This window comes from Sinohyriopsis cumingii, chromosome 6 (genome assembly GCF_028554795.1).
Source record: "Sinohyriopsis cumingii isolate HCF-2022 chromosome 6, ASM2855479v2, whole genome shotgun sequence".
Taxonomy (NCBI): Eukaryota; Metazoa; Mollusca; class Bivalvia; order Unionida; family Unionidae; genus Sinohyriopsis; species Sinohyriopsis cumingii.
The window spans coordinates 96184398-96202731 of record NC_142966.1 but is presented as its reverse complement, the minus strand read 5'-3'; the positions used below and the strand labels follow the sequence as shown (position 1 = coordinate 96202731).

Sequence of the window (18334 nt, the reverse complement as noted above, 5' to 3'; positions counted from 1 at the left end):
CAATCAGATTCGAAATCAACTAATTAATATTCTTGGATTTTGCTCATAACAGTACTCATCCAAGATCTCCAATTTAATAAAAACAGGATCCAAACAAAATATTGCCTTCGGAGTGTTAACAAGCACAACTAATGACATGCAAAATCAAATTATTAACATGCATGTATGCTATGACTCATCAAACTCATATGAGATCTTAATCAGATAAGTATATATTCCAAGTTTTATCAAAATCCAATCAGAAATATGGTCTCCAGAGTGGCAACAAGGTCAGCCAATCATATGCATCTTAAAGGTATATGTCAATCCTGCTCATTATTAAACTTGTCTGGGATTTTGATGATGTACATCCACATTCCAAGTTTGATCAGAAATATGAACTCCTGAGTCGTTAACAAGTAAATGCTGAAATATGGACAATAGCTGACCAATGAAAGATGATACACAATGGATGCAGGGTCAAACCATAAACTCATTTGGCCTTGTGGTCAGATGACATAAAACGTGACAGTGCTTACAAATAAAAAATAATTACATATTAAAAAATGCAATTAAAAAACTTCAACCAAACACATGTAAAAATGTCTGTTGGACTCAAACTTTACATAAATGGAGTAATGTAACTATTTGTTTGGAATGGTAGTTTTCTTTTTGGTTTGACGTGGAAAAGCAAGTTATAGAAATCATATTCTCTGATTTAAAATGTACACTAATTAAGTAAGAATGGGTTAATTGTACATCAGCACACACAAGACTATTAAGTGTAGAAGCAATGGAAGTAAAATGCCTTGCCCAGAGTCACACCACAGCAGCTGATCAGTCTTTTCTGTGCAGGACTGAAATAACGTGTACCAAGTTTTTTCCCTAAATTTATAATTGCTTTATATTTATAGAGCAGAAAGGAAGGTGTGATGGATGGATGGATGAATGATTAAATCCTACGTTCCCCATTTTTATACAAAAAGGCAGAGGGCAATAAGCAAATAAAACCATTATTTTTGTAAAAATAAGCTTATTTTCCAGATTTTACAGTATTTGTATCATATAATTTGTCGCATAATAAAACTTGGCAAATTTAGTTTTCTTGTACTTTTTACAAAAATTATGAATGTCTTCAATATGTGATCTTCATTATGTCAATAACTTAAAGACAAAAATGTATGTATGTCTGTCCTGCGTATAACGGTATGTCAGCATAATACAGACTGCGTAGTGCTGATCAGAAGTAAAGTTCTAAATATATCAAGAAAAAGAAGATAATCAGACCCAAATAAAAATAAAAATGTAGTACTACAAGAGAGAGGTAACAATGTTAAAGTTCTTTAATGGTATACAAACAATAAAAGCTAAAGGCAAAAAATATAAAACCATTAAATACCAAATCAAAACTTGTTACATAAACTGCATTCCTTCAAAATGTCTAAGATTTTAAAAAAAGTTCCTTAACTGAATTCAACTCAAAAGTTCCTTAACTGAATTCAAATCAAAAGTTCCTTAACTGTGTTCAAATAAAAAGTTCCTTAACCGAGTTCAAATAAAACGTCCCTTAACTGAGTTCAAATCAAAAGTTCCTTAACTGAATTCAAATCAAAAGGCTTCTGTCTCACAGGCTGGAATGTGTTCTCTGTCAGCAGACAATTGCAACATATTTGAGTGGAAAGAGTGAAAACATTTGATTCAGTAATCTTCATTCCATCAAACAAAACTAGTGCATTGATTAAAATGTGGATGTATAATCACTGATACCAGATGAATAATCTGGTTACAAGAGTCCTTAAATGCATCATCATAACTATTAGGGATACCTCTTTAAAATGTACTGCAGACAGTGCTGAGATTCAGGAAACACCCATAATTCATCCAATTACTTTTCCTTTAATCCAGCACCTTTTAGCAACTAACAAACAATCTGAAGTCATCTTCAGGCCATGAGAGAATTTACTGTCCATAACCCACCCACCATTTTTCATTTCCTACAGCACCTTTACCCACCACCAAAGCTCTTTCAGTAATGTCAGATGCAACACATTCTTAGAGAACAGTGCATTTTATCTTGAAGTATTCAGCCCATATGAGTACTCAAGTGAACTGACAAGCACTCAAATACATGCACAAATTGGTGCACAAAGATGAGTGGCCTAACCAAAGTTCTGGTGGACTCCATGACAGACCTGCAAGAGAAACAACTACAAGCAAATTGGACATCAAAAGTATCCATGATACTGACATAGCCATCAGAAGCCTGAAGATGAAATCATAAAAGAAGATGAGAAATGCTGAATCAAATGAAATCTCTGTAGATAATTATACATTATTTATCCAATATTTTGATGATAACCAATTTACCAAGTCTAATTAAGATCTGACCAAGTTTATTTAAGATCTGACCAAGCTTAATTAAGATCTGACCAAGTCTAATTAAGAACTGACCAAGTCTAATTAAGATCTGACCAAGTTTAATTAAGATCTGATCAAGTCTAATTAAGAAATGACCAAGTTTAATTAAGATCTGACCAAGTCTAATTAAGATCTGACCGAGCCTAATTAAGATCTGAGCACTTTTAATTAAGATCTGACCAAGTGTAATTAAGATCTGACCAAGTTTAATTAAGATCTGACCAAGTTTAATTAAGGACTGACCAAGTCTAATCAAGATCTGACCAAGTTTAATTAAGATCTGACCAGAAATAGTTTAAGTAGTAAGAAGTTCGTTCAATCAGATGCAATCCATATCTTATTTTTGATGACATAAACCTATTTACAGAGTTTGGAGAAATTTTTTAAAATCAAAATACAGGTGTTAAAGTTCAGATAATTAGATAAAAGATCACCTTGTTAAGATGTGAAAAGCTTGTTCATAACTGTATTCATCTGAAATCTTGTTAATATGTGAAAAGCTTGTTCACAACTATTCATTTGAGATCTTGTTAATATGTGAAAAGCTTGTCCATAACTGTATTCATCTGAGATCTTGTTAATATGTGAAAAGCTTGTTCACAACTATTCATTTGAGATCTTGTTAATGTGAAAAGCTTGTTCATAACTGTATTCATTTGAGATCTTGTTAATATGTGAAAAGCTTGTTCATAACTGTATTCATCTGAGATCTTGTTAATATGTGAAAAGCTTGTTCACAACTATTCATTTGAGATCTTGTTAACATGTGAAAAGCTTGTTCATAACTGTATTCATTTGAGATCTTGCATAATAGAAAGATCAGTATTTACTCAAACTTAGATCAGTTTCTATAGTGACAGCAAGTCCAGACTATCAAATGCAGATCACCTGGTCAATATCTGTTCTCTTTCACTATCAAACTCATGCAAGGTCTTGGTCACATAAGGATATATTCCTGGTCTAATCAAAATCAGATAAAAATATGGCTTCAATAGTAATACATGTATCAAGCTCAGTAAAATGGATTCAAAATCTCACAAATATGCATGAATTCCTCTCACTATAAACTTTATAAACAGTCCAATTATTAGTTTAATGTTGCTGCTACCTGTCAATAAACTGGGGTATTTACCGCAGTTAAGGAAAAATATTACTGCTTCCTTATATGGTAAACACATGGCTGCATTCAATAAACTATATTTGGCTATGGCTAAATAAAAATGGCAACTGAAACATGGAATGTTCATCACGTCATAATTCTGTTGGCCATCAGATGACAATGACTAACCTTTTCTACCTGACACGTCTATTGGAGAATCCATAGATCTTTCTCACATCCGAAGAAAAATATCTATCACCCAAATTAAAGAAAGTCCAAATACATCCAAAGACTTAATATGCAAAGGGAGAAATAAATATGATTGGTATAAATATTGAAAATGGGCAGCCAGTGATCCTTGTTACTCCTGTAAGTATGAGTCTGATAGATAGTCAAACTGATATTTGCTTAACTTGTGATGTCAAGTTGGTCCTAAATATAAATGGTACCACCCACATATTAATTACTGCCACCCAAAAAAACGTTAAACATGTATTAGAAAATGTAACAATAGTTTGCTATCTGCCGAAGAGTTTATTTTACCATAACATGCATTAGAGTATTGATAAAGTTAGGTCTTCACTAAGTCCATAATATAAATATACTGATCTTAAATATTGGTCAAATTGCCCTAAAAGGCATTTTTTTAAATGATTTTAAAGACCTTGGCATTTGAGTTATTGAGCAACGAAGATGTATTAATGATTTACATGGAAGGTAAAGACCTTTATGATTTTGCTTATATGTCTAGTAAGTACTTCCCTCCACTTTTACATAGTAATAATTGTATTCTTTATTTTAATATCAAAACCAGAAGAGTTATATGACTATCCATACAGGAGAATTAGTGACAAGATTTAAGATATGTTCATTGTGGTAGTCATATTGGATGTCTCTGGGGCACAATTTTCATTAATGACCAACTAGATATCATAAGATGTCCATAAGCAAAAATCCTATGTAAACATGACCATCAATTCTGGTGGAGTAGCTATAACAAAATTATAAAGATGGACACCATATTGGATTCAGAATGGCATCTCTTTCATTCAGGATCAACCAGGTACCATAAGGAGTGTTCTGGTGAAAACCCCATGTTGATTTGACTTGCCATGTAAAAGAAGCAGGACAAAAATATTTTAAAGATGGCTACCATGGTGGCCATATCTATGGTCAGACTGGACCCATTTTCATTCAAGATGAACTATATATCAAATTAGTTTTCTAGTGAAAACAATATCTTAGTATCACTTTCAATAACAAGCTGTTCAAGATGACTGCCACGGTGGCCAAACTGGCTGTCAGATCAGTATCATTTTCAAGATGACTTATGTGGTGGCCATACTGGCTGTTAGATGAGTATCATTTTCAAGATGACTGCCACGGTGGCCATACTGGCTGTCAGATCAGTACCATTTTCAAGATGACTGCCACAGTGACCATACTGGCTGTCAGACCAGTATCATTTTCAGATGACTTATGTGGTGGCCATACTGGCTGTCAGATCAGTACCATTTTCAAGATGACTGCCACAGTGGCCATACTGACTGTCAGACCAGTATCATTTTCAAGATGACTCATGTGGTGAGAACAGTACCATTTTCAAGATAACTTATGTGGTGGCCATATTGGCTGTCAGATCAGTACCATTAGATTCATGAACACAACATTTATTTAAGACCAACTACTAGACACCATGAGAAGTCTTCTGATGAAACCCATACTGACATGACTTTCCATTCAGAAAAAGTAGCAATAGCAAGATTTCCATGATAGCTGCTGTTGTGGTTATATTCAATGTTATATCAGCACCATTTTGTATTTAGAACCAACCAAACATCATATGAAGTCTTTTAGTGAAAACACATTGTTGATATAATCATTAATTCAGGTGGAATAGCAGTAACAAATTTTCAAAATTGTTGCTATATTGTATGTCTGAGCAGCACCATTTTAATTCTGGACCATCCTGACCATGGCATGAATGTTTGCTTCAAGTTTCATGGCAATCCTCCATGTATTTTAGGAGCAGCAGTAACAAACTTGTGCTAATGGACAGATGATGGATGACAGATAATGGGAAATAGGATGTCCCCCAAGTTCTTCTAGTTGATGACCAGTATAGTTAAAAAGATGAAAGAAAATTAGAGCAGTCTGGTAGTATAGATATCACAGTTTAGTTGCATAACAGGCAGAGTGTATTTGAGGGTGCAAAAATAGTCTGGCTGCATAGATATCACAGTTTAATTATATAACAGGCAGAGTTGCATAAATATTGCAGTTTTATTATATAACAGGCAGAGTGTATTTCAGGGTGCAAAAACAGTCTGGTTGTATAGATATCACAGTTTAATTATATCACAGGCAGAGTTACATAGATATCACAGTTTAATTATATCACAGGCAGAGTTTCATAGACATCATAGTTTAATTATATATTATGCAGAGTTACATAGATATCACAGTTTAATTAAATATTAGGCAGAGTGTATTTCAGGGTGAAAAAAACCAGCTGCATAGACATCACAGTTTAATAATATAACAGGCAGAGTGTATTTCTTGGTGAAACAAACAGTCTGGTTGCATAGATATCACAGTTTAATTATATCACAGGCAGAGTGTATTGCAGGGCAAAATAAAGTTGGTTGCATAGATATCACAGTTTAATTATATCATAGGCAGAGTGTATTTCAGGAAGAAATAAACAGTCTGGTTGCAGAGATATCACAGTTTAATTATATCATAGGCAGAGTGTATTTCTGGGTGAATAAACAGTCTGGTTGCATAGATATCACAGTTTAATTATATAACAGGCAGAATGTATTTCTGGGTGAAATAAACGATCTTGTTGCATAGATATCACAGTTTTATTTTATAATAGGCAGAGTGTATTTCAGGGTGCAAAAACAGTCTGGTTGTATAGATATCACAGTTTAATTATATAACAGGCAGAGTTACACAGATATCACAGTTTAATTATATAACAGGCAGAGTTATTTTAGGGTGAAATAAACGGTCTGGTTGCACAGATATCACAGTTTAATTATATATTAGGTAGAGTTGTGTTTCAGGGTGAAATAAACTGGTTGCACAGATATGACAGTTTAATTTTATAACAGGCAGAGTACATGTCAGGTTGAAATAAACAGTCTGGTTGCACAGATATCACAGTTTAATTATATAACAGACAAAGTGTATTTCAGGATCAAATAAACAGTCTGGCTGCAAAGACATCACAGTTTAATTATGTAACAGGCAGAGTGTATTTCAGGGTGAAATAAACAGTCTGGTTGCATAGATACCACAGTTTGAATACGGACAGCACTACACAGGTCCTCACTGTCACTGAGCAAATCCCTTGAATCGTGAGGAATATCAGATAGACAGTCTGTGACAAACCTTGTCTCTGAGGATGTGGTTTCCTGTCTAATACTTTGAAAGCAGTGTTCACAGGAATACAGGACCAATTTCTTGGAGGAATGACTTACTTTTCTGGAATACTGAGCAGGCAAGTAATTAAGTCCACAAAGGAATTGAGACATTAAGAAACAAATATACAAAAGTTTTAATTAAAACAATTAAGTCCACACAATCACAGTTCAGGGACTTACCAAAAGTTACACAAGAACATACTAAGCTCAGTCAAGTACTATGCTAAAATTCCAAAGAAAATATTCTTGTAGAAAAGCATATACCACAGGAAAATTGAATGCATAAATAAAAAGAATAACACTTCCAATAATAAGCATTCCTAAAAAGAATCAATAATACACTGTAACCATAGCAACTCAAAATGAATTGTAGCCCATAGCAACTCAAAATGCACTGTAGCCCATAGCAACTTAAAATGCATTGTAACCCATAGTGACTTCACCAACATTGATACAGATTTGCACTTGCTTTTGGCCATGGAAGCCATCTTAATCTCCCACCCCTTGTGACTTGCACAGTTTGGCTGCATGTTTATTATTCACCTGCATGTAAAGTAGTTATAATGAATCACCTATTTCACTAAGTCATTGTAAAGAAATCTTTCTCCAAACCACTGTTTCCATAACGATAACTGCACTGAAATAACTTCTATTCATTTGTAGTTGGATGAGATTATAAAATTTATAATTTATTGATTTCAAAATTGTGCTGACAGTGCAGATAAAATATAAAGAAAACAGTTGTAACAAAAATGATGCCACAAAGCAGTTGCTAGGAAACATTAACCATAAGCAGATTTAAAGGGACAACATTATGCCTACCTGCATAGGTTGAAGCTCGAGAGAAGCCATTCATCATGACTGATTGTAATATCAATGCTGTGAAAATAATCATAAACACATTTTCTTCAGGATAATATCTGAAATTATTTTCCCTTGAATGGTCTGAAAACAAGCCAATTCAGTCAATTTCTTCCCCTTTGTCTAGCATGGTATGACATAATCTCTTTATCTTGAAGTCTTATATAATTATAGAGTGGAAAGGAAAGAAAGATGGGAAACTTTGAATGAACTGTGACCGTTAGGACCACCAGTGTGGCATGCAACAAAATTTCTAGTAATAACATGTTTCGTGTTTAATTACTTAATCTCAGATGCCTTCTAAGTTATATATCAAGACCATGAAAATAACACCCATTTTCATCCCTTAATATGATAATCTCAAATGACTTCAAATGTATCAAGCAGAAGGGAAATGTGATGGAAAACAGCATAATGAATTGAGACATTGACACTGCATATAACATCCACAATGCGGTACCTTACACAGTAATAATTTACAAGCATACCAACTTTCATCCTTTAGTCTCAAACAGCTTTAATGTTACAGAGTGGAAGGGGGGAAAGTATAATGAAAAACATAGAACGTTGTGATGTGACCTTGACCTCAAAAACAGCATCCCCCATGTGGTATGCAACATACCTTTTAGTGATGATGTTTAAGTATATCAAATGTCAACAATCAGTCTGAAACAGCTTTAGTGTTACTGAGTGGAAGGGAAAAAGTGTGATCAAAATGGAAAATACTAGGTAATGACCTTGCATTAGAAGACAAAACCCCTAATGTGGTATGCAACACCACCATCTAGTGGTGATATATAACCATACCAAGCTGAGCCATTAATCTCAAACAAGCTTTATAGTACCTCAGCAAATGGGAAAGGGTGATAGAAAACTGACACTATTCACTCATGACCATAACACTGAATATAAAATCCCCAATGAGGTAGGTAACACACCATCTAATGAAGTTGTAAAAGTGCATCAATCTTTAATCTTTAATCTGAAATGCCTTTAAAGTTAGATAGCAGAAACAAAATGTGTGACGGATAGATGGATGGAAATACTATGTCCCCACTTTTCTTTAAGAAAGGTAAGGGACAGCGAATAACTTTTCAAATGCAATCAGAAAAGTCATAAGTATGCAACAGGCAAAGTCGTAGCTTCATGTCTGATAATTTTAGCATGAATGATAATGAACTTTGATTAAACATTATCAAATTCTTGACAAAAATAATTAAACCTTTGTTTTCAGCAGGCATTATGACATAATTGTGCCATACTTAAATCTGTAAACTAATGTTTAATTAAAGTTCATATGATATCCTACAAATGACCAATTTTAATGATCAAAATTTTCTAATAAATATAAATTATTATTTAAAAATCAAGGTACTGAGAACACTGATGGCTTGAGTGTCTGAAGTGATAGCAAGTCACATAAATCAGGTTGAAGAACATAGCTCCATAGAAATACACTGTAGTGCTAATCTAGACTGATAAATCAGCCCCTCACCCATGATGATGTTGATTTTCAGGTTAAGGGCTGATATCAACTATTCATTAAAAGCTGCAACTATTCGCAGCCACCTCTGTCTGCACACATCGGTGTACATTTTATACATTTACTGGTATTTCTTGTGGCTGTGGAGCTACTGTTGGCTGAGGGGTTCTTTTGATGACATGTACATTATATTTCCAGAGCAAATTCTACTTGAAAATCCCAATTGAATAGCACAACCATCTATCCTGTGGCCATTTAAATTTTGTACTAGATATGGCAGTTACCAATTAACGGTATGTGTCTAAAGTGTACACAGGATTGTTCTGGAATGACTTGCATGCAGCAAAATTGCACATTTTAATGAACATGTGACATCAGACCCACATATTGTCCATCAGTATCAACACAGATTTGGGACATTGATTTATCAGACTAGTGCTATTCATGTTCCTTATTATTACTGTAAACAGACAGCTCTAAGCAATCAATATAATATTATTTCAAATTTTCTTCTCTTTTTATGTTACCTGAGGATTTATATCAACATTTGAAACATTAATTCAGACATTATTGTCATGATTTCCTTCCAAAACCAATTTTACCTCTGTTTCAAGTATTACCACCAAAGAGAAATAAATAAATAAATCACTGACCTAAATTACAATTGCCTCCCTTGACATACAATTAAAAATAGTAGATCTATACTGTTATTAATTTTTAGCAAGATCATACAGTTTATTCAGGGATGATCAAATCCCAGAGCCTGACATCCCAGACTATTCATTTTTCAAGTCAGACAAGTAATATTTAATGCGCTAACTGCGACAAGTGCTTTTTTTCTATTTTAAAACAAGTTGGACAAGAGCTAATTTTCATACTTTAATCACTTGATCCGGACAAACATGGCCACTATGCATATTGAATACTTAAATCTACCTTATTTATCCTGTGATACTACAGTCAGTAGACACCTATAACTGATACATTTTATTACTGCTTAACTGCATACTTGGCAAAACTATAAAGTTATTGCCCAATCAAAATACTTCGTTTTAAAAAAGAAAAAAAAAACTATATGATTAATTAGCAGCATTATAAATTACCTTGTTTTATTGTGTTTAGTCAAAACAGATACTCAGGAGTGGATGGCCCTTTGATTTCAATACCCTGAGTTAATACGATAAAATCAATGATAGGCACTTTATGGACATGATCATCTGTTTCCTTTATGAACTGATTACATGACAGTTTTAAATTTGATTACACAGGAGGTTTAACATGAATGCAACATTGCATTTGAAGTGAAAGAACTTTGACTTTACATAAAGGTGTTTGCATTTAAATCATATCATGTTATGATCCCATTGGTAGAAGTAGTTGTCAACCGAGGTTTTCTTTTCAATTTGGTTACAAATGTCTATTTCTATTCAGACCAAGATGTTAATCCCTATCAGCTGTAGAGTATGCAATTGGTATATCCAATTAAGTTCTCTATCTTTCCTAAAAACAGTGCTACTGGAGAGCTCTGGATCAGATTTAATAATTATTTATATTATCTGATATTTAACACAATCTATGTTGTGGTCAGATAAATTAAAATGCATAGAAACCACAGAATCTTTATGATTATTGATATCCATCAAGTGCTCTTTTATTCTCAATTGGAATTCCCTTTTAGCCTCAATTGGAATTCCCTTTTAGCCTCAATTGGAATTCCATTTTAGCCTCAATTGGAATTTCATTTTAGCCTCAACTGGAATTCCCAATTAGCCTCAACTGGAATTCCATTTTAGCCTCAAACGGAATTCCCAATTAGCCTCAATTGGAATTCCCTTTTAGCCTCAAGTGGAATTCCCTTTTAGCCTCAACTGGAATTCCATTTTTAGCCTCAACTGAATTCCCTATTAGCCTCAATTGGAGTTCCCTTTTAGCCTCATCTACATATCGTCTACCACATTTTGTGCAGATGAATAAATAGAGACATTGCATGTGGTACAGTGTCCTCTTAGTTTTGATTTATATTTAAGGTTAGTAAATAAACTTCTCAAGATTTTAGATTTATTCATTTTACTGCAGAAACTGCAATTTAGTGGTCTCACAATCTAATACTTTGCTTGCAAAAGTTTTTCCAGTAAGGCCAGGGTGTTTGCTAGGAAACGTAGCTCTTATCATCTTCCCTATCTTTTTAATTTAAATAAAATGAGTTCGCTATGGGTTTTTTTCACAAGGAAGGCCTTAATGAAGAAATAAAGAAAAATCACGAAAGGAGAATGATAAAATACAAGGTTGCCACTGAGTCTGAGGTAACTAATCCTCCAGGGACACATAAACCAGATTTCCAGGCAGCAAAAAATGTCAAATATGACACAATTAAAAGGCCAAGAAATTCTCAGTCACATTTTGTTGATAATTATCCATGACCTGAATTCAGTGACTCTAAATCAAAGATGTTGATGGTACCACAATGGAGTAAGAAATAGTGTATAAAAGATACCTCGACAATTAAAGAACTAAGAAAACAACCCCTCTGAATAAATAATAATGTTGCATATTATTTCTTTTGTTTTTAATATGGTTTAAAACTTACCTCATCAAAACCAGGGAAGAAAATGAGATTTTGGGTCAAGTGAATTTTCTGAAACCAAACATCCTGCACAAGTGGTTGAAAAAGATTTGATCAGCCATGTTGTTACTATTATTAGTAATAGAATCTATGTTTGGTAAAAGAGAATGGACACTACTCCATTTGGCAAAAAAATTAGATTCTACTCACTAAACATTACATTTTAATATCCAAACTGACCACAATGGGATTAATAAGTGTCGGTCAGTGCTGTAGTTACTACAGATAAACTAGGATTAGATAAATATACTCTGAACGCAAACATTAGATTTTGTATTAAATCTCCATGTACTGATGTTAAACAATATCAAACCAGTTACTATACATATACTTCGAATTACATCAGTGGAAACTTTATTTATAATATTAATAAAAAGTAACTTTAATTTGAAATAGGGCTGCTGAGGTAAAAATCTGACTACTTGTTATGTCTAATTTTTAACAGCCTCTAATTTTGTGTACACTATCAGTTAATAAAAATCAAAATTATTCTATGTCCTGAACTTAGAGAATCATATACTCTTACTGGTATTTTGCAGATATCTCTGAATTATAATATTTTTTAACTTTCTGAATTTTTTACTGCTAAAAAATAATCCATAAAAGGTGTGGAATAAATATAGTATGCTGGACTCTCTGAGGAAAGTACTGAATGGTTAGAAGCACAAGTAACAGAAGGAGAAAAAAAAGAATTAAAAATTGTCAGGTAACTGAAACTAATGATCATAATTACCAAAGTCAGAAGCTGGAAAAATATATTAAAAAAACAGCCAGTATATATATGTATATGGCCTGAAAATTTAGGAATACAAATATTTATCGATATATATGAGTGTCATTCATAAAGCACCTGCTATTGTTATTTCCAATATCATAAAATTAGTATCTGGTACTGAATAAAAGAAATGTATTAATTCAAATGATATAGTTAAAATGGGCTCCTTTTAAATAGTTTCAATAATTTTGCATTGTTCCTTTCCACATAAGTCAAGAGTATGCCTTCAACTCACCCTCAAAAGGTCAAGGTGTTTTTAATGTCAAGTTGTGGCACTGCATGACAGTGACCAGAATGTCGTATGAGTATTCATGGTTGATCACCCTTGATTGGTCATGTACCAGACATGCTGTCTACATCATGACTTGTGTTGCTTATACAAAAAAATGAGGTACTTTTAGAAAATAATCTTCTATAAATTCAAAAAATATATTTAAAATGAACTATTGAAATTGTACATGACAAGAAATCAGTCCTGATGTTGGAGCCTGAGCAACCCGCTGGAAATCTATCTGCCAATAAGGTGGCAGTTAAAACAATATGATCACCTTCACCTTTCCGGGGTGAAATGAATGCACACTGTTCATGCTAATACAGGAAAGAGTGCTATGAAACTATTCAAATCTGTATGAAAGGAATATTTTTTAGAAAACGATAAACTGTTACTGCAACATCCAATACCATTTGCAATACCATCCGAAAAAGAAAAAAAAAAGAAAATATGCTGGCTAACAGAAACAAAAAGCTTTTTCTGCAGACAGACAGACAGACAGTAAATACTGGACAGATTTGTATAGTATTAAGGTGGGTCTATTCAAACAGACATTAAATATGGGACAGATTTGTATAGTACTTAGGTGGGTCTATTCAAGAATGAAACTGGAGGGGGATTTTCTGAATATAGGAGGGATTTAATAAAGTAAAATACATGTAATGGTTGGAAAAATAAGATACATTATTTTTGTGTATTTTGTTAATTTTTTATTAAGTTGGAATAGACCTTGTTAAGGTGTGTACCTCCAACAAAGAACAGTATAACAAATCTGGATAATTGATTCTGACTTTACATCAAACATAGAATGAACAGTGAATGACCTGGCCTGCTTTCACATAATTTGGTGAAAGATCATGATTTTTATGTTCATTTTACATCATATTAAAAATGAACAGTGAAAGATCATGATATGCTGGTAACATTATGTGTTCACAGATCAGGATTTCTTATGTTCACTTTAGTTTATAAATGAACAGTGAAATGATCTGCCAGCAAATAATGTAATGATAGAAAAGAATCTTGGATAATCACATGACAACTTTGATATAACTAACAGTATAAACCCAGATCTGCCATCACATAATGTTGACAGACTAGTGTCTTAAATATTGACTTCAAATCACAGTTCAGAATCCATGACATTAACTTGCACCATTACAAAGAACGAACCCTGAGGAGGGTCTTCAGTGTGATCTGGCTGGCACATTATGCGTTAACAGATCAAGATATTTTACATCACAAATTGAATAAACAGTGAAGACCTAGGCCTTCCAGCATCTTATGTGTGACAGGTCAGGATCTTCAATGCACAATTTACTTCCTACACTGAATAAACATTGAGAATCCTGATCTGCTGGCACTTTATATATGGACAGATTAGGATCCCTGATGTTCACTTTGAAATAAAGGCTAACTTGATTACATAAGAGTCTATGTGCACCGCAGTCAAGTGTAAGTTATACATGAGAAATGTTATTTTATTAAAAGTTCAAGATAAGGTATCTCATTTTATACCTTTGGTTATAGGGGGTGGCAAGTCTTCATCAGCATCATCTACATCTAGTGTCATCAGAGGTAATCGTGCAGAATTCCCACTGTTAGCTGTTACACAAAAATAAATTGTGTTATCAACAAATTATTTCCCCTCTTACCTCCCTTTTGTCTTCTATACAGCACTACAAACTGATGCATCACTCACAACTTTGAGGTCAATCCTACAGATCATATCTTGAATGTATTATGATAGCTGCCATTTGGACCACCTCTGCTATTTAGAAAACAAGGATTGGCCAAGAAATTGTGTGTGTGTGATTTGGAATTTTAAAATAGCTTTAAAAAAATTAGTCATATCACTAAGACGTCTGCAGTGACAGTTTATAGTGATGTCTAGCACCAGTCCTAACACTAACTACTTAATGCTGAGCAAAAAGTGAGGCAGCTGTTAGTACCCTTTTTATAAATCTTTGGTATGACTCGGCTGGGAATCAAACCCATGACCTACCGCATCCAAGGCAGACGCTCTAACTTATTTTTATATTAGCATTTTTGGGGTATTGAAATTAGGAGTGCACAATATTATGGGTATACTTGATTACCACTGTATTTTTTGTTTTCTTCAGTGGTATGTACAACAGTATTTTTTCACTGTACTAGCACTGTGGTTGTTTACATCAATGATGTATAAATTTACAAAGCAATCATTTTATGAATTTAGTTAATGACAAAAAAAGACATGACAAATAATTCAAAAAAGTTTTTTATAAAAAAACAAAACAGTTATATCTGTCATAAATTAATTTTGAATATAACAAATATAATTTTAGCCGTGATAATTTAATCACATATTTGACACATGGCATGTATGCCAATGTTGTAGCCAAATGGAATGATGTGAAAGATATTCGTTTCAAGTCCAAAAATTTGGAAAATACTTTGGATTATAAAATAAAAACAGATGTCACTTATTATTTTTTTTCTACCATATGTTAATGTGTCAAGGACATGTATTCACTTGTAAGACCACAAGTCATCCTAAGACTTTTAGAAGCAGTTTTTTTTAGTTTGATATTTACAGAAAGTTTCAAGTTCGCTAAATATTTTTGCATTTGTTGATTCAGTGTGCTTTTGTTAACTGTCACTCCCTGATAAAATCTTGCCAGAGTTTAAGCATTCCAATCGAATTTCCCTGCACTTTTATACCAAAAGCATCACAAGTAAACTGTATGCTTTGCTGTCAATGCTTCCTATTCATACCGGTTTGATTTAGATCTGAGACCAAAAAGTATAAAATCCAGACACAAAATAAGGATTCTGACCATGGGCGAATTTTGGGTGGAAAAAAATCGGGTCCAAAAGATGAGGTTTTTCCCTCTGTATTTTGTAGTGCAACTAGAAATTCCAGATTATTTGGTATCATAGTAGAGTTACATCTGTCTACCTTTCTATAATACCACCCACTTTAGCGTATCATGCATGACCATGATGCTACAGAGCTTGGCAGTAGGCTACTACCTCCTGCCATTTTAACTTGTCGCTAGGGGTTAATGTGTTAAGGAACACTGTCCACGTCTTCAAACCATAATCAATAATGTCCATAGATAAGATCTTTAAGATAATTTTATTAACACTTTACATGCACCATGCATGGAACAGAGGATAATTTAATCCCCTCACTTTTCAAACAAAAAATGGGAAAAATAACAATCCACATTCAAAATGCATAGCAATCTGTAATCATAATCCGACTGTGGCAGGGAACATTATAGAGAAAAAAGACAGGCATGAAAGCAAGCAAAATATGCAGTGTAGTAACATGTAGCATAAAATTTATTCATGCAAATGAATCTTATTTCAAATTACAACTCAATATCAAAGCTAATAAGATTTCAAATTAAAATTCAACATCAACATTAATTGAATATCAAATTGCAAGTTAGCATTAACAATAATTAAACTTCAAATTAGTAATCAATATCAACACTAATTAAATTTCAAATTAGGACTTGATATCAACACTAATTAAATTTCAAAATATGACTCGATATCAACAGTAATTAAATTTCAAAATATGACTCGATATCAACAGTAATTAAATTTCAAAATATGACTCGATATCAACAGTAATTAAATTTCAAAATATGACTCGATATCAACAGTAATTAAATTTCAAAATATGACTCGATATCAACAGTAATTAAATTTCAAAATATGACTCGAGATCCAAACTAATGAAACTTTAAATTAAACTTAATATCAACACTAATTCAACATATTGCTCTCAGTATTCTATACAAAAAGAAAATATAATGACTTAATACACCAAAAATTTTTTAATATTGTCTGATGTTTTGCAACCCGACTTCCTCTACTAATCTGGTACTAGCAATGATGGTTTTCTAACCTCATCATACCTGCCATCTCTAACAATTTCTTGTTAACCCAATTTTTTATGTTTTCCTGTTTATGTATTGGGGTTTTCTTAATACGACCAATGGAGCCAATTTTCATTTCTATACTGTCCTCTAGGTCATCTCATTCTGCCAGGCACTATCATTATTTTAAAACAAAAAAGAAAAGAATTGCTTTGACAGGTACAGCTTCATCAAACAATAAAAATAGGGCATAATCTTTAATTAAACTAAATGATGCAATAAAAGGTTGAAAAATGTGGGAAGAGATTAATTTGGGGGTTGGGGTGGGGTAACTTTTTAATACTAAAAGTAAGATTTTTTTATTTTCTTGATATCAACTTTCACTTCCCACCCCACTCCCACAATAATCTGTTACACTGAATTCTATTTCTTTCCTTAGAAGAAAAAAAAGCAGGCATTTAAGAAACGCAATGTAATATGTACCACTATCTCCATACAGCATGTGTTCCAAGCAGGATGCACCTGGGTTGGTTTTGATAGGGAACCCACACAGGGCTTCAATAGTTTGCCACCTCTGTTGCCTTTCCTGTAGGTCATGGCGCACCTCCTCTAGTGATGACCTGAAATATCATGCCAAAATCTGATGTAACTTTGTGTCTTTATTCCCAACCCACCATCCTCATTTGCAAAGGAAGGTATATAGACTGGGATAGATACAGGATAGTACAACAGTAATTACATTTGCTTTGAACATTAGTGATCCCAGGTTTTATCATGGTTTTGGTATGTATAAGAGTAAATGGCTACTTATTCTGAATTATTACCTGATTCCAGTAGCATTTTCAATGGCTGACACATGTCAGCAGTTTACAAAAGCTCTGATAATGGTACTGTGATATGACATCATTTACTTTCAGGTGATATCACAAAAAATTTTGTTCATAGTGGCATCATACATCTAATGTGGCATTTCTACTAGACAAGTAAAATTTACAAATATTAAGCTACTGCACATAATAAACAATTACTGATCTTTGTATCAATGATTATGAAGTTCATGACCATGTAAACCTAAAATATTGATTTCCATTTCACATCATGAAATTTAGAACCCTGTAATCCTATCATAATGACCTCCATTTCACATCATCATGAAGTTTAGAACCCTGTAGGGGCCCCAAGTGGCCGAGTGGTCTAAAGCACTCACCATTTCAGATCACTGCCATCTCACCTCTGTCTATGTGGGTTCAAGTCTTGGAATCGGCCAACGTGGGTATGTGAAAAAGCTTGCCAGTAGCTTCTAATGGTTCTTTCCAGGGTTCTTCCTCCATCATTTATACTGGCTGCAATGTATCTTGTGCTGAAGAAATGATGTTAACCCCTACAACAACAAGAACCCTGTAATCTTATCATAATGACCTCCATTTCACATCATGAAGTGTAGGATCCTGTAATCGCATCATAATGACCTCCATTTCACATCATGAAGTGTAGGATCCTGTAATCGCATCATAATGAC

General features: G+C 33.4%; 1 protein-coding gene across 4 annotated transcripts in view; it reads right to left on the bottom strand.

The window, feature by feature from the left end:
- LOC149797492 (stromal interaction molecule 1-like) overlaps nucleotides 1-18334 on the bottom strand; it is a 201859-nt gene that overhangs the window by 48252 nt on the left and 135273 nt on the right. For 2 of the 4 annotated variants that reach the window (XM_089962302.1, XM_089962306.1), the window contains exons 11-13: nucleotides 17299-17435; nucleotides 14459-14545; nucleotides 7750-7806 (exon numbers count right to left, since the gene is read on the bottom strand). In XM_089962302.1, coding sequence (XP_089818428.1) covers nucleotides 7750-7806; nucleotides 14459-14545; nucleotides 17299-17435 — 281 coding nt within the window. The remainder of the gene's footprint in view (nucleotides 1-7749; nucleotides 7807-14458; nucleotides 14546-17298; nucleotides 17436-18334) is intronic. The other 2 variants (XM_089962303.1, XM_089962305.1) reach the window with 2 other exon arrangements.